General features: G+C 52.9%; 1 protein-coding gene across 4 annotated transcripts in view; it reads left to right on the plus strand.

Moving 5' to 3' along the window:
* The first annotated feature begins 2,799 nt into the window (after positions 1 to 2,799).
* ZNF280D (zinc finger protein 280D) overlaps positions 2,800 to 25,501 on the plus strand; it is a 29,337-nt gene continuing 6,635 nt past the window's right edge. The window contains exons 1-17 of one of the 4 annotated variants that reach the window (XM_055002364.1): positions 2,800 to 2,862; positions 4,611 to 4,762; positions 6,239 to 6,304; positions 6,422 to 6,699; positions 8,877 to 8,970; positions 11,354 to 11,494; positions 17,203 to 17,306; positions 18,167 to 18,393; positions 18,897 to 19,054; positions 20,258 to 20,358; positions 20,449 to 20,595; positions 21,031 to 21,165; positions 22,256 to 22,557; positions 23,716 to 23,853; positions 23,960 to 24,022; positions 24,528 to 24,646; positions 24,737 to 24,773. In XM_055002364.1, the coding sequence (XP_054858339.1) occupies positions 4,618 to 4,762; positions 6,239 to 6,304; positions 6,422 to 6,699; positions 8,877 to 8,970; positions 11,354 to 11,494; positions 17,203 to 17,306; positions 18,167 to 18,393; positions 18,897 to 19,054; positions 20,258 to 20,358; positions 20,449 to 20,595; positions 21,031 to 21,165; positions 22,256 to 22,557; positions 23,716 to 23,853; positions 23,960 to 24,022; positions 24,528 to 24,646; positions 24,737 to 24,773 (2,255 nt within the window). In that variant the 5' untranslated portion in view covers positions 2,800 to 2,862; positions 4,611 to 4,617. Of the gene's footprint in view, positions 2,863 to 2,943; positions 3,028 to 4,610; positions 4,763 to 6,238; positions 6,305 to 6,421; positions 6,700 to 8,876; positions 8,971 to 11,353; positions 11,495 to 17,202; positions 17,307 to 18,166; positions 18,394 to 18,896; positions 19,055 to 20,257; positions 20,359 to 20,448; positions 20,596 to 21,030; positions 21,166 to 22,255; positions 22,558 to 23,715; positions 23,854 to 23,959; positions 24,023 to 24,527; positions 24,647 to 24,736; positions 24,774 to 25,501 lie in introns of those variants that run through there. The other 3 variants (XM_055002365.1, XM_055002363.1, XM_055002366.1) reach the window with 3 other exon arrangements.

Below are 25,501 nucleotides of genomic sequence, written 5' to 3' on the forward strand. Positions count from 1 at the left end.
ATGAATAGTTTGCACATGAGCACGGGTAATACGAATGAATGTGACATTTTAAAGCACCCCCAGACCTGAATAAACTTCCCTGCATGGCAGAGACTTGACATCTCAGCTCCACCTGCCCAAAACACAAACCCGCAGCTAACTCACAGACTCCATGCGGGCATTTCCCAGAGCAATCCCAATACAGGCGGCAGCCACCCAAGGGAAAGGGATGCCAGCTGGTTTTAGCCAAGTTTACAGACTAATCACATTATAGTACCACAGCTGGTATAGCCCTACCCCCAAGCCTGATTCTGATGTTGCAGGTAAGTCGAAGGCCCACACCAAAGGGCCTGGGAAGCACATGGCTGAGGAGCAGGACAGCTATGAAAAGAGTAGGGCATAAGTTATCAAATAAATAGATAAGACTCAAGGCCTTGGGTTACCTGCATTGGCCGTTGCCTCCTGGCTTTTCTTCCGTGGCAGTGCAGCCATCCGCAGAGATGGCCCCATGCATACCTGTTGTGCAACAGTACTGGGTATGGGAGGACAGCTCTAGTGACCTGGAGCAGGTTTTGAATGGATGGCTCCGGATTCCTTCTGCAGGAGTCCTACCTGCTAGCCCAAAACGTAAAGCCTGCAGAGGGGAAAGGCTGAGGGTCTTTCTTCCTATGTGGGGGGAAGGAACGGGCCACTCACCCAAGGTGCAGCACGGGTGACTGCTCTCTACACACCGTGCAAGGGGTAATGTTTATGCAACTCAGTAACAGGTAGGGAATAACTGGGTGGAACCATCAGATCAGGCTGTGTACGTTTTACACTGGGATCTCCTGTATTCTGTTCTAACAAACATCAGAAAAGAATGTGAAATCTCCTGTTTCCCAATGGATTTAAAAATTCTTACAGAATGTATTTGCGTATTCATACACAAATGAAGATGTACATTTTAAACTCTGAAACGGAGTTTAAGCTATCATTGAAATTCAGTTATGAAATGTTCCATTGAAATTTTGTTCATCTGAACAGCTGGAATGCACTTTAGCAGCAAAACCTGCTCTCTGAAAGCGTGCTGCTCTGTTTATTTGCCAAATGCCTAGAAAGGAACAGGCGCTTCAAAGACTGTCATCAGAGTTACTCCAAGGCCATTGATTTCAGTGGGCTTAGAGTAACTCTGCTTAGGATTTCCCTGTTGGAGCATTTCCTAGTAAAGCTTGGTCTTGGGTGTCACCAGTATGCTGATGACACCCAATTATATCCGTTGATGGACGGCCGGCTTGGCTCGGGCCCAGATGTCCTGGAGCGGGCTATTGAAACCGTGGTTGGATGGTTGAGGCAGAGTCAGCTGAAATTAAACCCCACGAAGACGGAGATCCTGTACTTGAGTTGCGGACGAGTGGATTCAGGCCCCCAGCTTCCTGCCCTCGATGGGGTGGTACTTGTACGGCCCTGAGAGCGATCCTGGATGCCTCCTTGAATATGGAGGCTCAGGTCGCTGTGGTTGCCGGGTCTTCCTTTTTCCATCTATGACAGACTAGGCAACTTGCCCCCTATCTCTCGACCTGTGGCTTAACTACAGTGATTCAGGCAATGGTCATCTCTAGGCTAGACTGCTGTAACACTCTATGCAGGGCTTCCCTTGAATCTGATCCAGCAGTTGCAACTGATCCAAAACGCAGCGGCGCATGTCATCACCGGAGTGCCGAAACGTGCACATATTACACTGGTACTGCACCAGCTGCATTGGTTACCAATGGAGTACTGAATCAAATTCAAGGTTTTGGTATTGGTATTAACCTATAAAGCCCTATGTGGATTGGGACCTGCATATCTTTGGGACCGCCTCTCCCATTATGTGCCCCAGAAGATGCTTTGATCCAGTGAAAAACAACTATTAACAGTCCCTGGCCCCAGGGAGGCCCACCTAGCATTGACCAGAGCCAGGGCCTTTTCAGTCCTGGCTCCAACCTGGTGGAACGCCCTGTCTAATGAGATCAGGGCTCAGCAGGATGTGTTATTGTTCTGGGGGGGGGGGGGGGCCCTGTAAGATGGAACTGTTCCGCCAGGCCTGTGGCTGAAGCTGGGTCGGGCCTGAGTGGGTCAAAAATGGTGGAAGGGGGCCCTCCCTGTGAGAGCATCCACCTCGGAAGACATTTTTAAATGCTTAATTATCTTTAGGGATGGTGGCAACGGCTTAACTGAATTATATTAGTGCTGCACTGTATTTTTAAATATTTATACTGTATTTGTTGTGCTTTAACTGTGAATTTTAATGTGCCTAAATGTAATCCGCCCTGAGCCTGCCAATGTGGGGAGGCGGAATAGAAATCGAAACAAACAGTTTGACTCAATCTCAGATTGGAATGCCGGCGGACGGCCGAATCCCGCCAGCCCCCGCCCCCCCCCCCCAGCGCGCGTCTGTCCCCTTTTCGGCGGTTCTTTCTTGGCAGTACTTGATCTTTCGATTCCTTCATGAAAAAGATCCGAGTTTCTCGCCGGGAGAAGCCCGCGCGCCTCGGCGCCCCCGCCCCCCCGCCGGAGCCCCCTTGCCGGGGGCCCCGAGGCGCCTCAGAGGCGGCGGGAAGGGCCGGGCCTCTCCTCGGCGGCTCTTCGGGGCGCGGGGGCCGAGGCCGCCTTCCCTGCGGGCGCCCCTGGGCCGGGCCGGGCCGGGCCTGAGGGGCGGCGGAGCTGAGGGCAGGCCTCGGAGCAGCCGCGCCTGCGCCCCCTCGCCGGCTACGGAGGGAGGCGGCGAGGGGCGGGGAAGGAGGGCCGGCCGGGCTGCCGCTGCCTCCGCCCCCGCCGCGCTCCGCCCGCCGCCCCGTCCGGCCCTCGCCGCCTGCCCGCTCGCCCGCTCTCCCGCCCGGCATCTCCGGCCCGCCCGCGCCCAGGGTGAGCCCGCCGCCTGCCCGGCCGCCCGGCCGCGAGGGAGCGAACGAGGGAGGCGGGCGGAGCGGGAGGCGGGAGAGCGCGGGGCGGCCGCCGCCATCTTGGCTGGGAGCGCGGCCCGGCCGTGACCCCCGGCGCCGCCGCCTGCCCGGCCCCCGCGGCCCTGAGGTGAGCGGGGGAAGGCGGGCGCGGGCGAGGCCGGCCGGGATGCTGGGCGAGGGCGGCGCTCTGCTCGGCCTTCGCAGGCCCGGCCGCTGCTCCGCCTCGGGGGCCGTGGTGGGGCCGGGCCGGGCCGGGGCCTGGGAAGGGCGAGGCCTCGGCCGCGGCCCCCTCGCGCTTTGTGCGCCTTCGGGGAGGCCGCCCGGCCACGCGGGGAGGCCTCCGGCGCCGGCCTCGCCCTTCCCCGGGAGAGACGGCGGGCGACCGAGGCGGCCCCTGGCCCTTCCCGAGGCCCCTCCTGCCGCGGCGCTACCCGCATCCCTGGCCGGCCTCTGCGCGCTCGCAGGCCCCGCGGACCCTCCGGCCTCCGGCCCGCCTTCTGGTGCCCCGGGCAGCGTCAGCCTCGGGCAGCGTGGGCCGGGGGTCGGGCTGCGCACCTGCGGGCTGCCAGTCGGTCCGACTCCCTCCCCCGCCCCGGGCGCCGCAGGGGGCCTCGGGCAGCCCCTCCCCGGCTGCATTGCGGGGAGACCCAGGCCAGGAGCCCCGTTGCCCGCCCGGGGGGTGGGGTGGGGGTGACAGCCCCGACTGGGTTCTCCGCTCTGAGGGCGCGGGGGGGGGGCACTTACCTGTCCGGAAGGGCCGTCTGGAAGCGCGGTTGTTGTTGTTGTTGTTGTGGTTGTGCATAGCCCCAGTAACGCCGAATCCCACCTCTCCAGCCACCGTGTTGGGAATCTTTTCCACTCTCCTGGCTAGGTCAATCTCAGCTGAGAGGGCCCAGAATGCCCTTCCCATTTCAATCCCGGACCCTCCCTGTCGATTCTTTTCACCTTTAAACCCCTTCAGCTGTCTGTTTGTAACAGTTGGCTTAAAGTATAGGTGTTTAAATTTATTTATTTTACTTATTTACGTTACTTATATCCAACCTTTCTCGCTGAGATTCAAGGCCGATTATGCAGCGTGTCAATTCTCTCAATAGCTGGGCCTTTTAGTAAACAATGCAATAAGGCATGTAAATGCAAACTTGTTGAGCTTTAAAAACCTGCCGACCTCCAGTGCGAAGCATAAACAATGCTGATCGGGGCATTAGATGTGGAGTTAGGGAAGGAATCACTTGGGTGGAGTGTGACTCCTTGCTGAGCAGGGGAGGGAGGGAAGTGTGGCAAGGAACAACTTCAGACATCTGAACATGAGGTCTTTTCGTGGACAGTTTGGAGTGTGTGCTTGGACCACGGAATTGGCACTGCTGATGCCACCTGCGACCCACTGAGGGGCAGGGCGGGAGCTTTGGTGTGGGGGCCATGTGGAGCCATTAGCATCTCTGGTAGAAAGTTCTCAGGAACGGGCTGAACACTAGGCTACGCCGGCCTCTGTAGAGAGCAGGTTGCAATGCTAAAATGTTTCTGTCGGGGCAATGGCAAGACTCCCCTGCCTCTCTCTGCCTGCCAGTGTCATTGTTGTGAATTTGCCCTGTAGAGGTGCTTTCTGTCCCCTCCCCCAAGTATATCTCAGATGTAATGTTTGCATGGAATATTTTCCTTTGGAAAATATTTAGTGGTTGATTTCTGGGGTTTTTTGCTTTTTTTTTTCTCTAGCAGCACAATGGCGGAACTTTTTATGGAATGTGAAGAGGAGGAGCTCGAACCCTGGCAGCAGAAAATGAAACCAATTATTGTGGATGATGACGATGACGACGACGAGCCCATCTTTGTGGGGGAGATTTTGAGCTCCAAACCAGCCAATACATGTAAGATTGCACCTGGCAGTATCTTGAGGGAACCTGTGCGCAGGATTCCTGATCTAGTGAAGAGTGGACATGGGGGTTAATGGTTGTATTAAAACATTTATACTCCTTTCCAGGTGTTCCCATAATAGTTAAAAAACATTTCCAGTTAAAACCAAAATAAATCCGAAATCTCTCCCCCCTCTCCTTGCCCCTTCAAAGATGCCTGCCCCTCCCCAAAGGCCCATGCAAACAAGCCAGGAGTGCAGTGCTTCCTGAAGATCCTCAAGGAGACTCTTGACCAAGGGTCCAGCCTTGGCATCATAAGTCTTGTTGGCCTGTTTAAAACTTCTGAAGGGGTCACCAAGCCCAGAACTGCAGATGAACCATCAGCAGAATGTTTGTCCTCGCCTGCATCTCAGGACACAGCTGAAGCAGCATCCTAGTCCCGTGTTCTTGCTGCGCAAAGGAGTGCTCCCTCCCCTTGGCTTGCTAAACCCAGGTGCCTGGGGGGTCCCCGCTTGCAGAGAAGGGAGGGTCTTCCTTTTGCAAGGGCGAGAGGCATTCCCGGGAGTCTGTTTCTTTTTTTACAAGCATCTTGCGTTGGATGGTAAATCCATAGCTTCTGTTCTCAATAAAGTTAGGCCCTGAGCAATTAAAGAGTCTTTTCCTAGGAAAAACATGTGATACTTAGATGCCCTTCGGCCACACTCGCAGCCGCTGTGTCAGGAGCTGGCAAGCAGTTGGGTCTTATGTCCACCAACAGAAATAATGTCCAGGTAACATGAAATCATCTCTGAGCCAACTGGCACCAGCTGATGGCTCTTGGGCAAAGGAGCTTGGTGTTGCCCTTATCCTTGGGCCGAGGTGCTGTTCGTTCACATGGCCTGGGGGCTCAGCCAAGGACTGCGGCTATCTTTTAGCTCCCGATGGCTGCAGATTAAGTCTGCACTGGTTCATGCAGCCAGTCACTTCCTGACCTCAAGCTCGATGCCTTGCTCCCCTCCCCTGCACTGCTCTTTCGGCTTAGCCAGTGTGAGCAGCCCTTCTGAGTAGGGGGGTTCCCTCTGGGAGTCCATGTCTGGTAAATAAGGCTCATTCCTTTCTTGAACCTGTGGTGCACCAGGCTAAAGGGTTGTGAGCATGGAAAAGAGGCTGAAGATAAATCACCACCAAATCAGACAAAGCAATCCTGCGCTAAATGTTGACCATCTTTTATTTGCTCTTAAAGATGTTTACTTTTGCTGCTTATTAAAGAGGGCGGGATTAAGGGCCTCTCAGACTTGTTCCTAGTGGTCACAGAGAGGTGCTGCTTTTAGAAGCGGGAAGATTTCCTCTTGTACATTCTGCAGGCATTTCTTCACTTGTGTTGGTCTCATGTCATAGAGGAGGCCTGTTGTCACTCGCTCTGATCGTGTTCTTGCAGGTGTAATTTTCTTTCTCCTACGTTTGCAGTAGAAATATCTTATGTATTTGAGATAGCCATCTCTTTTTCAACAGATATATTGAACAGAGTTAATCCTGGCTCACCACGAATGGCAATGCAGAATGGGACACCGAAAAAAGGTATAGCCTTCTCAGTTTGGTAACTTTAAAACTCTTGCAGTGGAACGTGATCTTTTATACTTGTCTGTGGCAGGTGCAGTCAGATATTCTAGCCAGTAACGGTGGCTGCTTTTCCAGGGCTTCAGACTGTGGCCCGACCTGCAACAAGCACTCTAGCAGTTCAGCCCCAGCCACGCATGGGCAGCCTTTCTGGGACTTCAGCTGTCCTGCAGAAGCCCCTTCCTGGAGGTTCGTCATCACAAGAGGCAGCCAAGCCCGGCGCTGGAATCTCTCAGCCAGTGAGCAGATCTACCCCAACGTCATCTGTATCGAGGAACCTGCCCATCCCCGCCGTGGCTCAGTCTGCAGCCAGGCCAGTTGCAACGGTCACTGCACAGCCGGTAACGCTAAATCGGGTAGATATTTTCTCTTCTCTGAGGGTTTGGTTTTATTTGCTGAAGATACTGAATAGTTTCGATGCACACCACCTGTTGCTCAACTTTTAAAATGTTGCCTAGGGTGTTGCCCTTTGTGGGGAGGGCAGAATAGAAATCTAAATAAATAAATAAATAATGCAGCGTATTTGACTGTAAAACTAATCTGGTTATTAGAGCAAGAAGCTAATGTGTCTTCACCAGCAAGAGCAGTCTTGAAAAACAAATTGCACCGGTATTGAAGGTTCTTTTTAAAAACTGTTTTTGTATTTACTATCCAACCATTTAACTCACAACTAGTTATGTAGCCTACAGACCTTTCACGTGTGGTATCCAGGATAAGAACATCAATGCTCCCAGTGGCCAAATCAGATTCAGCTGCTGGCTCTTTACTAACACTTCTACAGTGAGCCAGTTCTCAGTTTAGTGCAACAAAACTCCAGCTTTCCCTTGTGCTGTGAATATAGTAGAGGACTTGACAAGGCATGCATTTAAAAACATGCCTGAAGGGCCGCAAAATCTGTAACTGTTTTAGTGCTGAAGAAGGTCTCATTTCACTTCCCGCTGGCTGGTCAAGTTCCACCTGAATCCAACATCCCAACTATTCAGTGTCAGGACGTCTCCTGTCATACTCTGCAAGGGCCTGTGTATTGCTTGTTCTCTGCAAGGCCTGTATACTGTTTGATTTTGTGTGACTCTGATAGAAGTTGAAGCGGTTCTCTGCCTGGAATGTGAAAGCTCTCTCTCTCTCGCACCCGGGAAGCTGGGCCTCCTGGCCTTGGAGTGTCTAATGCATCACCTCTGCATTGTCCTGCTGCTCCTCTCCTGAACTTAGCTAGCTGTTGCCTGCAGGGGGTGGGGACTCTGGGGATTAGGCTGTGCTTAGAATCCTGTGTCTGTTAAGTGCTTGTAATGAAACACCATTCCTGACAAGGAATGTGGAAGGGAATGATGCTAGCAGCTTGTCAATAAAATTGCTTTAACTCATGCAGTTCCTGGACTCATGCAGTGAAGCCATTGAGAATTACTTGGCAGAACCTCACATTCAGGCACTAGGAACGTAACATAATCCATCAAAGGAGTCCACGGCCACACTGTTTGCTTAGGTCTTGAGAACTGGGGCTGTGTGTGAATTTTGCATGCAACTGAACAAGGATTCAGGGCCGCCCCCCCCCCCCGCCCCCCGGCCCTTGCTCTTTCTGTTTCTGCGTGTTCTTTGGTAAGCTGGTGCCTTCAGGCACAGTGAGCCCCCAAGACTGCTTGGGTGCTTCTTCTGGGTGAGTTTTACATTGAGGTGGGTTGGCTGCCAGCTTACTCTTTTCCTGTCCTTGGGTGATGGGCTGGGGTTGGAGTGGTCTGGGGAATGCTGTCTTTGTGACCTGTGACAATTTTGTCTGGGTTGAGAGAGCCTTCCGCTCTGCTAGGGAAGAGAGCGTGTGTTTGTCAAAGGCTCTATCTGTCAAGCAGTTCCTGTTGTGGAGGTCGCTGTAGCTCCTTCAGGAGGTGGAAGATGGGAGAAAGCTCTGGGAAGCAGGGTCAGGGGCTGCCATCAGGACTAGGAACAGCCCCAAAGACTGGAGGGCTATTGGGAAGGTGCAGCAGCAGACTGAAAGTGAAATCTTGCCGCACCTCCTTTGGTTCTGCTGCGTAAGTAGCTGCTGGTCACTGGCCAGTGTTGCCGCTGGTTCCCCTGGGCCACTGAAGAGCTCCCTTGGGATGTTGACTCAAGCTCTGCAATGGTTGGAAGCCCCCCATGAGGCCCTGCGGTGTTTTCCTGATGGATGCAGTCAAGAGGTTCTTCCAGCAGCCTGTTGCTCTTCCATCAGTCCTAGGTGGCAAGTGGCATTGTCGGATGAGTGGCTGCATTCGTATTGCCCGGTCCTGTCTCCCATGGGCAAGGAAGTAGCAGGGTGGCCTGGGGAGAATTTTATAGCAGAAGTAAGGAGCCCTATTTAATATGTGATGCTAAAACTTGTGTCACTAACTGTTCTGGGTTTTTTTTAACGTAATAGTTGCTGAAAATGTGCTAACTGGAATAATAGATAACTGGAAACTCTGAACTCGCACCATTTGTATGAAAAGATCCGGATAGAAAGGCAGTATCAGAGTTTACCCAGGAAGTGTTATCACTGAGCTGATTAACAAACTGTTTCCCCCAGGCACCACCAAGTAACACTTCAAGTATGGTTTTCGGTTTACGGCAGAGCCCGGGAGCACCGCAAGGTCTGGGTGGCGCAGCAGTGACGTCAGCAGGTACGTGGGACCGCCTGTTCTGTGCTAACGGTTGTCTTACAGCTGCGTTCTTTTCTGTACATGAGCAGGAAACGACCACAACGCTAGCAAACAAAGGCAGTGTGCGTCCACCTGCTGACTGAGGGTGAGGCCTTGCTGGTGCATGAAACGGCTGTGCTGGTATCAACCACGTTAAGCCAAGGGCTGGGGGACTCTGTCCTTGTGGCCCCCTCCGGAAAGGTCGTTGCTTGAGCCTCCTTGGCAGCGCCAGCGTCGTCTCCTGGCTCTCAAAGAGGCCGTGGGTGGAGATGCTGAGCAAGGGGATGCGGCATTTTTGAGGGCCTCTCTTTTTTTAATGGCAAAATCAATAGACTGTCTCAGAACTCTCAGTGAGACTTCTCTTTGCGGGGACTGTGGCTTCTCTGTGTGAGGATTTCTTTCTGGTGCTGTAGGTAAGCTTTAAGCCAGAAACCTCAGCTTTGATTAAGGACGTCTCTTTAGCCGGTGAGAAGCGGCAGGGCAGTGGTGAGTGAACTTCCTCTCAGCCCACGCACTGCCCTTTGTCTGGGCTCCTCGGTCTGTGGTGGCCAGCCTCACCTGGGCTGTGCTACTTCAGGCTGCAGTCGGAAGTTCCTGTGACTGGGTACTCCTCCAGGTACAGAGAGAGCGGGCGTTTCTGGGAGGAGGCTGGGCTAGAACCCTTCACTCTGCCATTCCGGTTCTCTGTGTGGCAGGAAGGGTGTTTGGGGTCATTACTAAACCTGGTGAAACAGTTGGTCAGTTGGAGGGAAGCAGGGGTAGGGGCCAGTTTCGCCCTCTGCCTTTGGGGGCATCTGGTTGGCCGATGCCGAACTGGAAGGAGCCTCCTTGGCTTCTCTCCAGCAGGGCTCTACTTTTGCTCTCAGTTGCAAAGCCCCCTTTGCACACTCCAGACTGCCGCAACCTCATGAGTCCTTGTGCTTTTGTTGGGTTCCAGTAGAGAGCCCCAGGCCCAGTCGTGTGGTGGAGCGAGACTCTGCGGGTGTGTGTGTGTGTGTGTTCCTCTTGTGGTCTGATCTTGGCTCTTCAGCCTGCAGTTTTGGTCTTGACCTTGAGGGGAACCTGGAGCCCTTGAACGGGGCCGCGGCCTTCAGTGGTCCTGGGTCTGTCTTGCAGGCCTGAGGCTCTCACATGGTTCTGCCAGGGAGACCCCAAAGGATGATACTGGCCACGATGATCTACTTGGGTGGGGTCCTGGCGGTCTCATCCTGTGCTTGTCTCCTTGGCAATAATGAGACTGAGGTCATGGAGTGTACCACGCTGATAATACTTGGACTTCTCCTTTCATGCAGCTAGGATCCTGCAATATCAGGACTTACTTGTGGCACAGACGTGGTTAGGAGCTGGATATGAGCAGGCTGATGTGGGGGGTGGGTGGGGGGAGTAAGGAAGGATGGCAGGGGGCAGGGGTCGGCCCGCTTTGGTTTTGCAAGAGGAAAGCAGGGTGCACTCTGGGACGTGTTACCAGATTCTTGCATCTCTGACAACCTGGGGTGTTTTTTCTTTCCTTTTGTTAAATCTGGCAGAGTCCTTTTCTGTGATGCGAAGACCTGCACGGCCCTCCCTCTTCCCCTCTCCCGCTTAGCCTGTCAAGCCCTGTAAACGAACCTGCACGGAACACTTCACTTGCAGTTGGATGCTGGGATCTGCCTCCTAAAGTGGGAGGGGTGACTTGGGGTGGTAGAGGGACCGTTCGGGGTGCTGGATTTGGCCTTCGGGGCCCTCAGCAGCTTGCAGGTGCTCCCCTTCCTTAAGAGCCTCCCATCTATTTATTACTATTACTGCTACTAATACTAATACTAATAATCCTTGCACCTCATCACAAGAGTGTCCACTCTGGAATAAATCTACGAGTGTTGGGTGGCAGCATCTTAAATAAATTACTGCTATCTTTACTGATGCTGAATGGCATTTACATCCTGAGGCTCAGAAGGCAGTCAAATTTAATTCATTCAGACAAACCGTGTTGGCACCATTGGTGATACCTGTGCTCACGGTGACCTCGTGGAAGGAAGGCTTTTTCGGTTATGGAGTCTTGTCGGGAGTGTCTGTCGTTTCAAAGGGGCTGCGTGGAGGCGGGGGGGGGGGGTAAAACTGGAGCATTCTGCCTTTCCAGAGGGGGCGTTCCTTGTCATTCTGGCACGCCCCGAAAGCTGCATACGTGCCTGGGGAGGCACTGCTCTGACTGGCAAGGCTAAGATGCCCTTGAGAAACCTCCGTACGGCTGAGAGCCGCTGGCGCCTGCATGCTCAGGCCTCCCACAGCGAGCGAAGGCTTCTCTGGAGAGCAGGCCGACTGGCTGGGAGGGGCCGGATCAGATTGGTCAGGGGAAATTGAGGTGTTCTTTATTTTGAACCAACCACAGGCTTGTCCAAGCGTCCCGCTACTTCTGAAGTGAACAGTATTAGTTCCAAAAAGGCTAAGGGCGATGAAACAGGATCTGAGAGCAATTCGCCTGTTTCGCCTGCCGTGAAATCTCCACATGAGATGTCTTCACTTCAGAAAGGTAAGGTGGCTCGTAACCCCTGCCCCACCAAACCGTGTGTCCGTTTTATGAAGAACAGAAACAGCTTAGAACTGGAAAACAACAAAAGAGTGGATCTTTCCCTCCTGGCTGCTAGATGCAGAAACCTGTCTGGGTGCTACGCTAAGCTTACCTTTCAGGTCATTTGGGTAACGAACCATGTCTCACTTCCTAGAACAACGAGAGAGTATGGGAAGGGGGGGCATATTCCGTATACGTGGAGGTGAGCTCCATCTACTTAGAAACAAGTTCCGTGGAAGCCAGTGTCGCTGTTTCCGGAGATGGGTGTTCTGGCCACAGGCAGATCTGCTTTGCAAGTAAGGCCTGGGGAAGTATTGGCCTGCCTGCCCAGCCCACATCGATGCTTTGTGTAGCAAGCTTGAAAGGAAAAGAGAAACCACTGTCTTCCAGCTTAGGGAAAGCTTCATTGCTTGGTTACCTAGAGGAGATATTTATTCAATGCACGTAAGGTGAACAGAAGGAGAGCTCTGCTAGATCAAACCGTTGGTCCGCGTAGTCCCAGCATCCTTTTCACCAGTGGCCGGCCAGCTGCTGCGGAGGGTCTGCGGACAGGGCATGGAGGCCAAAGCCTGACATTTCTCCTGACACTGGGTGGGTTGCACAGGTCTGCTGCCTCTGGATCAGGAGGTTCTCTTTCATGCTCTGGTGCAAGGGGTGGGCCTCTGCCTGCTTGCAGGCCCCACCTTTGCAGACATGCTGCTGATTCTGGCACAAGCGGGTGGGGTCAGTTTGCCTTGAATTGCATTTCTGTGGGGTCTTAATGTTCTTAATCTGGGGACGCATGGAATGGGGATATATGGAAGGGATAGGCTCCGTCTCTGAAGACCAGCTTCGGCCTTCCCACCCGGGAGGTGCATGCAGCCAAGTCAAAGTGCCCCATTTCCTTACCTGTAGTTGCCAGGCAGCTTTGCATCTTCAGGAGAGCAGGAACGGATGTTAGGACACACCGTTCTGCAGTAGTTCTGCAAGGCCATGACACAAGGTGACGAGGATATTTGTGGGAGGCTTGGGCTTATCCTTAAAAGGCGAAATTCCTGCATGACCTCCTCAGCTCTCCATGTTTGGGGAGGTGTGGATGCCATTGAGAATATAAGGGGGTGGGCGACCCTTGCCTCCCCACTGGCATTTGTGCCCTGGCTCACCGAGAGTGTCCTTCACCTGAGCTTGCCCAGGCTCTTCATTTACAACCATTTTGAGCAGGAAGCAGTGGAGAAACAGGCAGGAGAGGGTGCCTCTCGGGAAGACCCGGTTGGGTCATTCGACCCAGAGGCTGCTCAGCGTGCTTCAGAGCATATTCCAGGAAGAGGGACGCGAGGCAGATTTCATAGGTTTCCCTGCTGACGCCACGGTCGATGAAGCCACCAGTGAAGGAGGCCAGCACCACCCAGGAGGCGTCTCGTCACAGGGATCCTCTGGAGAAGGAAGCGGCTGCCTCAGTCGGGTAGATACTGGAGGTATGTTATCAAGCTCCACACCGCCTCCTTTTCACGGAATCACAGAGTTGGACGGGACCACCAAGCCATGTAACTCCCTAAAGCATGTGGGAATCCAGCATCCCACCCCCTCCCCACTGGGACAAAACCTGCTTTCTGTTTTTATTATTGCTATATTTTTTTGTGCCCCCTCTCAAACGAGACAATTCTGGGCTGATAGTGTACAAAGTCAAGCTGCTAACAGCTGCTTGTTGCTCCTGAACCTTTTCATTCCTGTCCCCAATTTCCAGCCAGAAGCCATAAAGGGTTTTTTGGCGGGGGGGGGCAGGCAGGGGAGCCCAGCAGTGCCAGACATTTTTTTTTTAGCTTGGGTCAGAAGATGCTACATGTTTTCAGGGCTCCCTTAGTTGGGTTTCCCGCTGTTGAAGCACCTTGCTTCCAGGGGGGGGGGGCGGGGGGGGGAGAGGATAAACACTCTTGTCATTGCAGTGTGCATCCTTGTTTGGTCACCTTAGTTCATCTGTTTTCATTTTCATGTTTTGCAGAAGGGAGCAAGATGGAGTACATCTCAAGAAACAAAAAGAGATATGGAAGAAGATCCCATCTCCTTTGGGTAAAACACCTCTGTGCAACACGAAGTCCCTGGCTTTAGGGCTGACTGCTTTTGCCCTGCAGCAACTCGCCAGTCAGCTCCGATCAAGCCTGCCACTTTCCCTAACCGCTGCCATGATGTGCCACCTGCTACGTTTCTCCAGCAAGTATGGGGGAGAGGTATTTGGCGCGGGTTGGAGTCCCTTGTTGGATGATGAATTGTAAGTGTACTCCAGCCGTGCATTCTGGCGGGAGTGTTTGGGTCCACAGAAAAGAACATGGAGGACTTCTGGCCTCCTGTACATGGCAGATCACACTTCAGGGCAACAAGGTCACTGGCAGCTTTCAGAAAAATGAACCAGGTCCTTCTGTTCCATGACCAGTAGGAGCACAGAAGTAGTAACAACGCTGACAAATGTGTCCCTGTCCGTCATTCCTTTGTGAAGTTCAGTGAGGCCCCTGCCAAACCCTTCATCCAAGTGCAGGTGTGACTGCTGATGAGCCGTTAGGGGCTTTCAGCCCAAAGAAGAAGAAGCCCAAATATGCACCCCTGCCATCTAAACCTGAAAAATGTGGCACGGAACTCTGGACGTGCTGTGGCTCCAGAACAGGATACGTTCACAACATGAGCATCTGTTCCGGGAGGGCAGAAGGTGCTCCAGCTGCGCAAAATCTGGGGCAAAGGATGGCCTTGCGGCTCACCCAGCATTGCGTGGGTCAGGGAGAAATGTTACCAGAGACAGATTCTTTAAGAAGCGTAACACTGGCAAGGGAGCTGGGAAAACGTAAAAGGACGCTGGTGGGTATGCTAAGAAAACAGAACAACAAAACAAAAAAAGGCCTTTCCTGCATTCCAGTTTTTGGCTTCCAGGACAACTTAACTCGTGTAAGCTATGAGCCGAAGAAGGGGGAAGCTGATTTTGCTTTCATCAGTGCGCAATTCAGCAACGATTTCAAGACCAGAATCAAAGCCGGAAGTAATAATGTACTGCAATAAGACCAAGGGTGAAGTGGATACCTGCAGTACAGTGATAGCCACATTTACTTCAAGGCGCATCGTTCACCGATGGCCTGTAGTGGTGTTCTCCAGTATAAGTTGATGTTGCTTGTCTTAATGCGTACATTGTATGGATGGAAAACAATCCTGGGTGGGCCCCGAAAAAACCAAGCGTGAGGCGTCCGTTCCTCATTGAACTGGGGCTTGACCGATTCTGCCTTGGATTCAGGCCGGGAGCAGTGGACGTTTGCCCCCAGGACCTAGACAGGCAGCCTCTGGACTACTGCGGGTGGCGACTTCTGTAAAGAAAAGGGGTAGATCTCGCCTGTGTGAACGAAAAAAGTACTGCAAGACCCCTCCCACCCAAAGCACATGGCGTGCGCGGTGTGTCTGCGCACAGCGCACAGTTCTGCTCTGCAGTACATGCAAGTCGGCGCTCTTCATGGAATAAAGCTGCACCTTCGCAAAAAAAACGTTCTCCAAAACTTTACCTATTTAAAAATACTCTTCCTGTGGATAAAATATCTCTTAACTTCCTTTCTTTTGGTATCTGTTTTTCCATGTTGCCCCATCGTTACCTGAAGTTTCAGTATTGTAACAGCTAAAAATGATTGCTTTGTTAAAAATAAACAGTTTTGCAAATTTCTGACTGTATCTTATGGTTTTAAAAATAGTGGGGTCAATTTGAACTGAATTTTATTTCTGTGGTTTTTTGATGTTCTCAGCAAGGGTTATTTTTTACTCCCGGTTACAATTTTTACTCTCTTACTCCTGCGTTGCCAAAGAAAGTTATTCACGAGGCCTGGTTGTTGTTTTTTTTAATAACAGTGAACGCCATGATTGAGAGAACTACCTTGTGTGCTTAACTTTTTGATGTAATACGGGATCCCGTTCAGCCCCTGTGCCAAAGTAACGTAGTCACATTTTTCACCTTGGGAAGGCTCAGAGTAGCAGGCAGGGATGCTTGCATGCCGGACTGCTGCCGTGTATCCTGTCCACTGCTGCCACGTTCTTTTGAGGTTGCTCTGAAATGGGGTTTTTGCGTCTGCTGCCATTTTCCAGAAAATTCCTTTGAAATTGGCAAAAGACTTATTAAACTAGTCTTACCAGCTTTCGAGTAGAAAGACTTGCAAAGCACCTTGCAATATAAACCCGTTAGAAATAGAATTCCAGGTTGCTTTGTGTTCCTTTGTTCTTGCTCCCTGGCAGTTCTGTGAGGAAGGCCCACGAGGCCCTCTGTTTGCAGACGGGGAGCGGGTGCCGAGAGTGGACTTCTCCAGAACCATCAAGTGAGAGTTCCTGGCTGGCAGCAGTGGATCTCAGAGCCGGGTTAACTAGCCCACTGTCCATCACCACCAGAGAGTATTGGGATCTGTTTGGGCAACAGCCACTGACAGAAGATAACCCCGTAGGGCTTCTCGGTCCCAACTCTTGGAACGGTTCCCTCTTTCGACAGGTCCAGTTTCTTCCCTTGGGCCTCTGGGTTAACGTCCTTGAACTGCACATAGGATGTGTGTCTGCTTGCAGCATTCTGTCTGGTTTCTTCCGTGTGTGTGTGTTTTGAAGGCTCTGTAAGCTCCCATATGAGCCTTCCTGAAACTTGAGTTCAACAGGATGTCAACGTTCAGAGGCAAGACTGGCTTTTATAAAAAGCACGCAGTCGCTGCCCCAGAGCCTTCCCTTTGTATTCATTTGGCCCCGTTTCTGCTGGGCCTTGTAAATCAGCTACAATACAGACTTTTTTCCAGAAGGTTTTTGGAAATTAAGATCAGTTGATCATGTTGTCCTTGCCCTGTTTTTCCTGCTGTTTACTTCAACAGACATCTTCATGCTATTTTTAAGTTGAAATTTTCTCAGGAAAAGGGAGGACATAGCAGAAGTTTATAAAATTATATATAATGTGAAATAGTAAAGAGTCCAGTAGCACCTTTAAGACTAACCAACTTTATTGTGGCATAAGCTTTCGAAAACCACAGCTCTCTTCGTCAGATACAGAGTAAGCGGACAGAGGACTTTTGTTCTACTCCCAAAATATGAGAACTTGGAGGGGTACCCAGTGAAGCTGATCAGCCATAGGATTAGGTACAGACCGGGCACGAGGAAGTACTTTACTCGCTGACTGGTTAAATGTGGAATTCCCTGCTAGCAGAGCTCGTGGCGGCCACGAGCACAAAGAGCTTTAAAAGGGCGTGCGAGAGATTCACGGAGGAGCAGAGGGTCCATCGATGGCTGTTAGCCTCGGGGCCTGAAGGGAGCGGCCGTCTCCAGAGGCAGCAAACCGCTGTGTGCCGGGGCAGGGGGCAGTGGCAGGGGAGGGAGGGCCCCGTTCTCTGGGCCCAGTTGGTTTAGCCCTCCTTCCGAGGCAACTGCTTGCGTCTGCGCGAGACGGGCTTCTGGGCTAGGCGGACCTTCCCTGGTCTGGTCCCGCAAGGCTCTTCCTACGGGGGATAGGAATGCGATGGTATGATTTTCCCCCAGTGCGTGTGCTGCCAGCCACGGTGGCCTTTTGAAATCTGTTTTTCTTTTGAATGTGGCGTAGATTATAATTGCGCCTATGAGAGATCGTGAATGGATGGGGAGCCACTGGGGGGGGGGGGAGTTCCCCTTCCTGTGCGATAGTCATCCTGCTGCGTGCCTTGCCTTTACAGGGACGGCCTCGTGCCATGCTAAGAACGGAGCCCCTTTCCCACAGGCCTGCCCGAAGTGTAATATTCATTTCAACCTTTTGGATCCCTTGAAAAACCACATGAAGGTAAAGTGTTTTTTGTACCAAGGTATAACTGTAAATGTGGACGATGCTTCTTTCCTGATAATAGTTGCCACTTGTGTTTTGTGAACACTGCATGGCTTTGCCAAGCTGTCATGCTGAGCACTGAATGATCTTCATGTTCGGAAGCGTAGAGAGGACCGGAAATTGCTGGCTTTCTTTTGCATTAAGTGGCTTCTGTGTTTGCATCTGGGTTATCACTGTTCTTGTTTCTTCTAGAATATACTTATGTCTTGCCTTGTGCTGTATAAATAACGTTTTGAATGAAAGATCGTTTAGATCACGTGCAGCATTTTCTCTTTGATGTGTGAGCATCTGTATCCAGCAAAAGAAAATTGTTCAGAATCCTGAAAATAGCTTAGAAAATATTTATGAAATTCAGCCAGCTAATACAGACTAGTGCTGTTGCTGCAGACTCAGTTGTGAAGAATCCAGAGAGAGAGAGAGAGAGAGAGAGAGGGTGGGGGGTGGGGGTCCGTTCCACTGAAATCAAAGGTGATCTCTAGCTTGGCCATTGCTAGGTAATGCGTAGGGATGCAGATCTTTATCATTGCTAGGGGATTTGAGACTCATGTCAGTGTTCATGCTGGCAGTGTTGATATGTAAACAAATGCCACGGGGTTCAAATAACAAGCGACCACGTTCGAGGTGGGTGTTCTTGGAAGCCTGTGGCACACGATTTGGTATTTAATTATTTCCTTCCCACCGTGATTCAAATGCCACGTGGTCAAATGCCAGGTATGGAGGGGAAGATTAATAAATGTTAGTTAAATGTGGGGCTTACAATGGCTTGAAGAAATCTTTTGGTTATTGTCAAGAGTGTTTCTTGTTGGTTGTTCTTGCAGTATTGCTGTCCAGATATGGTGCACACCTTTCTGGGGACGCTCACAACAGACTGTTCAGGTGGATCCACTAAAATTGCTGAAACCGAGAGAGGAAAATTGATCATGTTAGTTAATGACTTCTATTACGGCAAATATGATGGTGATGCCCAGCAGGTGCGTCAGGAGCAGAAGACGCACACCACCTTTAAGTGTGCCAGCTGCACGAAGCTTCTCAAGAACAACATCAGGTGTGTATCCTTTCTGGCTGCGTCTGTCCCAGAGCCTTCGCCCCAGGCCCAGGGTGAAGCCTGCGAGCGGAGCATTATTGTCGGACAATCCCAAGTGGCTTTGCTGAGGGAAGCTGGTTGGAAGCCTCGTAGGAGCGGAGGTCCTTCCAGGTCAAGCCGTGTGAAAAGGCCTTTCAGTGCTCTGGAGGATTCCGCCACTGGCCTGTTTTAGGGATCCCTTGAGAAAGAGATGAGAAATGTCCTCGCCATGGGCGGGGGGGGGGGGGGGATGCCTGCTCCTCCCCTCTTGGAGCAGGGAGTGGCCCTGTCCAGCTCTTGAAAATCCAGCCAAAGGTCATCTGCCTGCAAAGGGTAATGCCAGTATCCACGTGTTTTCCAGTCTCCCTTCCTAGTTTCCCTGCTTCCTCCCCTCGGGTTGTGAGCTGGACCGGGAAGGGCGTGCCTCAGCCCCGCCCTCCAGTCCCTTCTCACCAGGGCGCCTGGCGCTCTTCTCTCCCTCTCAGGTTTATGAACCACATGAAGCACCACTTGGAGCTGGAGAAGCAGAACAGCGAGAGCTGGGAGAGCCACACCACGTGCCAGCACTGCTTCCGCCAATTCCCCACCCCCTTTCAGCTGCAGTGCCACATCGAGAGCACCCACACCCCTTACGAGTCGTCCAGTGAGTGGAGGAGCAAATGGCGCTCTGGGCTTCCCTTCACAGGGCGGGCGATGGGTCTCTTTCGGCTGGGGGGCGGGGGCTTGGTTTCTCTCTCCGGGCGGGGGGGGGGAAGAGTGTGAAGCCCCCGGGTTCAAGAGCTAGCGTGCAAGAAGAGCTGCAGGAGGAGCTGGTTCTAGCCTTGACTGTATGCCGCCATTTACTGCAGAGCTCCGTGACCCCGGAGGCTTTCCCCTCAAAAGCCTGAAGGTGCCTCGGGACGTATTTTGGTGCCTGTCCCGTAATGATGAAGATTAGACTGTGGGACTGATGTTGTTCCCTCTGTTTGGGAGCATTTAGTTCTATAGTTAACTGCCTTGGGCGGTGGAGTCTGTGCCTGCTCTTTGGGCTTCTCCTCCCAGCAGAGGCTGCAGAAGCTGCGGGCAGCCCCGCCCCCAGGACAGCGCCTCCCTCTTACCGGGAAGATCTCTGCGCTGGGGGTCTCCAGTGTTTCCCTGCGCCTTTGATGCCTCTCGTTCTTCTAACCATCGCTTGGAAACCATAAAAGTATTTTGTCCCTTAAACTTCCCACATTGCCACCTTGAAGTCTGGCAGCCAGAACCTTTCCGGGGATGGAGCAGAGCTGAGCCAAGAGAAGTGTGATGTTGTCGGGTTGGCTCCCACAAAGTGCCAGCAGAAGATGATGGTGCCGGTTTCCCTGAAGCCCCTTTGAAGCCAGGGGAAGTTAGTTTGCCCAGTGGAAGGATTTAGGGGTGCTGATAGCCAAGCGGGTCGGGCTGCTGCAGAGGCATTGGGTGTGAAATTGCTCTCTCCTCTGTCTACGGAGGGGCAGGTGCAGAAGGAGGGATGGCGGCCCCTTTCCCCATGCCACTGCAGCCGCCCAACATGCACATCCCTCTTCTCTCGAGCGTTTCCTTTCTGGAGGTTGAAAGGCCAGGGGGAGGGGGAGGGCAGGCTCTTGGGCCGTCAGCCGGCCCTTTGTGGGCTCCGAGGCACTGTGTGTAAGATTCGTCTCCTGGCTGTTTGAATGGATGGGCTTCTTTTAAATTGAGAGTGAACCTGAGGGAAACGTCTTATGAAATGTTGGTGAATTGTTTACAGGACTGTCAAGAGAACACCCCATGAAATAGCCTCGGGAGCTGTTCCCAGCTGTCTTACTGCTTTGAAATTTTAAAGTTTATTTTTTGGCTTTTTTGTTTTCCCCAGCTATATGCAGGATATGTGAATTATCCTTTGAAACGGAGCAAATTCTTTTGCAACATATGAAGGACAATCACAAGCCAGGGGAAATGCCCTATGTCTGCCAGGTACCTCAGAATGTTGTTGTATATACACCGAAAAGGTGGTATTTTTTTTAAAAAGTGTTTAATATATCAGTCCGTGTCTCTTGTGCCTAGGTCTGCAGTTATAGATCGTCGTCGTTTTCAGATGTGGAAAAACACTTTCGAGCTGTTCATGAAAACACAAAAAACCTGCTCTGCCCCTTTTGCCTTAAAGTCATCAAGATCGGGGCCCCGTATATGCATCACTACATGAGGCATCAGGTACTGGGGGCGGGGGAGTTCCTTGGCTGTCCCCTCTTGGTGCCATCGGGGGTGGCAAGGGGTGGGGGGGGTCTCCCCCCTCCCCACTGAAGCTGGACTTAGGGCAGCAATCCGGCTTGCATCTGCAGCCCCACAAGTGGCTCCCTGGCAGGGCCGTGGGGCGGCCCCTGGTCCCTGCTGACTGGTTGGCTTCAGCTGGGCTGAGTGGCAGGAGGGGAAGGTGCCTTCACGACGGCAAGTTCTCTACACAGTTCAGCTCAAGGGACCGGGGGGGTTGGGGGTGTCTCTGCAGTGAGGGCGCGGAGGCCCCAGGAGCTCCTGCTCACGTCAGCGAGGAAAAGGGTCTTCATGGAGATCTCTTCTCATTCTGGCATGGGGGCTGCAGTTCATCGGCAAGTTCCAAATTAATTATGGACTGTCTTCCATTTGTCATAGAAAAAAGGAGTGCACCGTTGCACCAAGTGCAGGCTCCAGTTCCTGACATGCAAAGAAAAAATGGACCACAAGTCTCAGCATCACCGGACGTTCAGGAAACCCGTTCAGTTGGAAGGGTTGCCCCCAGGAACCAAAGTAAGTTCACATGTCATATCCCTGTAGAAAGTCTTGAGAGGCGAAGCTGGGGGTGGGCTGTGTGTGCGTGACCAGGCCTAGGCTGTGGTTTCCCAGCCGTGGCTGAACTGAGGGGGCACCGCAAGGCTCGTTGGCTCTGCTGACTGGCGTGGGATACGGCTAAGCTGCACCGTGCTTCTTCTCTGGCTGCATCTGTGGCCATAACACCAGACCGGCTTGACAACTCCTGAGCAGAGAGCCCATCTGCATGACTCTCAAGTGAGGGCCAGCCCTTGTCGCTTCCAGCAAGCGGGTATCGCAGCGGCATGGCAGGCTGCCTCAGGATAACGGCCGTTTCGTGCGTCTCAGGGTTCCATACATTTGCTGGATGAATCTGTTTTAATTGGGGAGTGAGGAGGGAGAGACAGCCGTAGGCAACATATTTCCAGTAAAGTTGTGAAAATCCAGCAGTGTTTAACTCGGGATTAGATCTGTAGAGGAAATGGGACTTTAAAATGATATTGCAGTCTGGCGAAATTTTTTTCTGCATTGCTCTTGGGTGTAGTTACTTCTGTTCTCTGCCATGGACTTAGAGATGTGACAAGAATATGTAAAGACTAGCAGTTTCCTTTTATCCACCATGTCCTTTTGGGGTACAGTCACAACGGCTTGGTTTCAGCCATTCCACATGTGTACCGGGAGGTGGAACTCAAGGGCAGTGAGTGTGTGGGTGTGCGTGGTGCTGCGTTGCCGGGCTGCGCTTGGCTTGGCTTGGCCTGGCTTGGCTTGGCCTGGCTTGGCCTGGCTTGGCTTGGCCTGGCTTGGCTTGGCTTGGCTTGGCTTGGCTGGTGGGCCGGCGCCTCGGTGGGGGTTGCCTGAGCCTGGAGCCTCTCTCTGCTGGCCGCTCTGCTTGCCCGCCCCTCCCTCCCTCCCTCCCTCCCAGAGAGGGGTCGAGCTTTGCACAGAGCTGCTGTGTCTGGTGCAGCTGCTGACCCACTGTTCTTCGGAGCCCCTGTTTGCTCCCCTGGAAATGCGCCACAGGTCTGCGCAGCCGGGAAACAGAGTCGCCTTCACTTTCTGGAGAGGTGCTTACGGGATCTCGTGTTCCTAGGTGACTATCAGAGCTTCCCTTGGATCTCTCCAGCCTGGATCGGCAGCTACACCTTTCGTTAGCACAAGCACCTCCACTTTACAGTTGTCTCCTAATGTTAAAATGACAAACGCTAAAAACCACAATAAACTGAATGTTAATAAAGCTAAGCCCAAACTGAAGCCGTTGAGTGTGCAGAAAAAGCAGAGCCTGGGGACTAGCAGCCTCAACAGCGGCAGCGGCAGCAGCGGCGGCAGCGGCGGCAGTGGTAGCAGCAACAAAAGGAACACTAAGATTGCAAACACGGCACTAAGTAGTCTCAGGTAACTCTTCGATCCCTTTCCTGGGGTAGCCCCAATGCCGTCTGGGCGGGCTCCAGAGGCTGCTGGGCTTGGGCCCCTTGGCCCAGCGTGCCCTAAGTGGGCCGCGTCCTGTTCCTCCGGAGGCAGTGCTAGGTGCACAGGCTGCTCAGCTCAGGGGCCCCGCTGACTCCAGGCTGGCGGTGGGAGGGAGGGAGGGAGGCTCAGGACATAGAGCGGGGAGGGAGGGAGGCCGGGCTGTTTTCCTCGGCTCGTGCGGCTGCCGTGCATCGTAGGGCAGCCCGTCTGCTTCAGCAGGCTGGGGGCTGGCACAGGGCCCAAAGAGCTCCTTGGCCAAAGCCCCAGGAGACACGAGGAGGGTCAGCCGAGCCCAGCGGGGGGGGAGGGGGAGGGAGCACTCGCAAGCTCAGGATCCCCATCGCTTCTGGTGGAATCCCCCGGACTGCTTGGTAGGGCCCTGCTGTGCTCCTTTCTCTTGCTGCCAGCAAACGGAGGCAGGCTGAGCGCGCAGGGCTGTGTGTGGAAGTGTGTGAGGGAGCAGATTTGGCTGAGGGATACGAAAGGGCCTGTCTGTATGGGGAGGTGGGGAGAGCAACAAGAGAGAGGGGTGCTGATTTACATGCGAGCGAGAGGGGGGGAACAAGGGCGTTGCACGCAGAAGGCCCAGCTAAGAGGACTGGGCAAGAGGGTATGGGAGGGGCCTCTACTGGGGAGGAGCTGCCGGTCTGAGCAGACAGTCCCAACCGCGGCCCATCCTGCACTGCCAGGGCAGCCAGCCTCCTGTGTGCCTGTGTCCCTCTGCTTCCACACGCTTTCCAAAAGCTTCCCACCTCATTGCTGGATGTTTAAATTGTGCTCCCTGGCCGGCCAGAACCACTGCAAGGCCCTTGGGACACTTCAGCTGGTGCACCCCTCATGCCACGTGGAGCCCCTGAGAAGGCGCCCGTGAAGGAGGAGCTGATGCCTTCTGAGGTAGCCAGGCGGTTGGTCCGGCTCAGCAGGAAGGTGGGGGTGACCCTCCAGGGCAGGACGGGCACTCGGGCTTCCTGCCCAGTCTGCTTCTAACAAAGCAGCTTTCTGGAATCCTTCGGTGGGCTCAAAGTGAGATTCCTTCTTGCCATCCGTGCTCACGCCCTCCTTCGAACGTTGCTCTTTCATTAGATGCTCGGGGACCCAGAAGTGCGTCGAGTGCTCCTCAGGCATCCGGACTTTTGCCAGCCACTTCCCTGCCTACGTCCACTGTAGTTTGTGCCGCTACGGCACAAGCTGCAGCAAAGCCTACGTGAACCACATGGCGAGGTAGGGAGCTGGTGAGCAGGGCGGGGGGGGGGGCCCTAACGTGGTGGCTGCCCTTCCTCCCTCCCGCCAGGAAATCAGCTCAGAAGTATCCTTTGCTTTCTTATAGTTTCCATAGTGCTCGTCAGAGTAAAAGGTTTTGGATTTATAAAGCTCGTTCTGAAGAACTGAGGTAATGATCTCCTTTTGTTGTACGTTTTTGGCAGCTCTCTTGCTGTTAGAATGTATACAAGTATTACTTAACTTTCAGAGCACTATTTTACACTTGAAAGAGGACCAAAATAATCTCTTACGCAGTATTCAGAGGTTCATCCTCCCCCCCTTTGCTTGAATTTCGCCTTTTGGCCATTGTGGTGGCTTTGAAATTTCCCATACTGAGGGTGCTCTCGAGGGCCACCGTTCAAGTGTGGTAGCAGAGGCACGAAATGCCTCTGGAGGTGCGCACACAGCTTTGCTTAGCAACCTCGAGCACTGCCTTTCCGTCGGTCCTCTCTAGGCTCAGGGTGTTAGCCTGATGATTCGAGCTTCTGGCCTCTTTAGGAAATGCCTGGGAAGGGCAGGTGAAGAAGTGCTGCTGTGAGCTGGGGGAGTTTCAGTAGCCAGCACTGCAGACCATTCTAGTAGGAGAGACCTTTGTGTAACGCTTTTGCATCTGCCCTCTCTTTTTCCCCCCTTAGGGGCATCACTACCGTTTGTCTGAATTGTGATTTCCTAACTGACGATTCAGGCTTAGATAAGATGGCCACACACTTGAATGAAAGCCAGACTCACACATGCCAGGTCATCGTGGAAAGCGGTGCGTGCCTCTTGCGTATCGGATGTAATTCTCAAAGGCTGGTTTGCTGTCTTGAGTTTAGAAGGAAACCGTTTGTTCTTTGCATTGCAGCTGCCTCGGAGGACGTCGCTACAGAAAAGCTTTCAGAGTAAGTTGCTTGTTTGAACAATTAGCAATGGAGTCATTTTAGTGGGTGTGTGGAATCTCTGCTTCTGCCGATGTCTGTTCCAAGACCTAAAAGCACGTTTCAGAGTCCCAAAGGCAAATACATAAGTATGTGTCAAGGTTTTTTGCAACGCATGTAAAAAAGTGCCTAGTTTCAGAGCACCGTGGGGGTGGGGGCAGTTCTAGATTTTTTTGATAGCACCCCCCTCCAAGTTACCACATAAACAAGCCACATTTTTCTTGATTATCATGACATCCAGCCACCACCTTAACATCTCTGTATGCTCAGCTGCTAGCACGGCAAAAAGCTTGTTCTTTCTCCCGAGGAGCACTTGCCTTGTTGCTGTTCTGAATATGTCCTGCAGATTGTTCTGCACAAGTTAGTTTCAAAGCCTGCCTGCAGAGCATGCGAGCATTGCTGGCAAAGCTGCTCACGAGCCGGATGCCCTTGAAGTAGCTAAAAACAGGGCAGGGCAGAGCAGGGGAGGAGAGCGCCGCCTCTCTGTGGGGTTCCGCTGCTCCTTGTCCGCTGTGGAAGCGTGCGCAGGGCCGGCATTGTTTGGTTCATGATTAATTGCATTACAGCCCGGGTGGAAGAGGTGCAGTTCCATACTTCAGCCGATTAACATTTCCTGCAATGCCGCACCGACAAAAGATGCAACCAGCAGCACTTTCTTGAAGCAAAGGACCCATGAAAACTTAAATAGCAGG

Source organism: Eublepharis macularius, chromosome 18 (assembly GCF_028583425.1).
Source record: "Eublepharis macularius isolate TG4126 chromosome 18, MPM_Emac_v1.0, whole genome shotgun sequence".
Classification (NCBI taxonomy): Eukaryota; Metazoa; Chordata; class Lepidosauria; order Squamata; family Eublepharidae; genus Eublepharis; species Eublepharis macularius.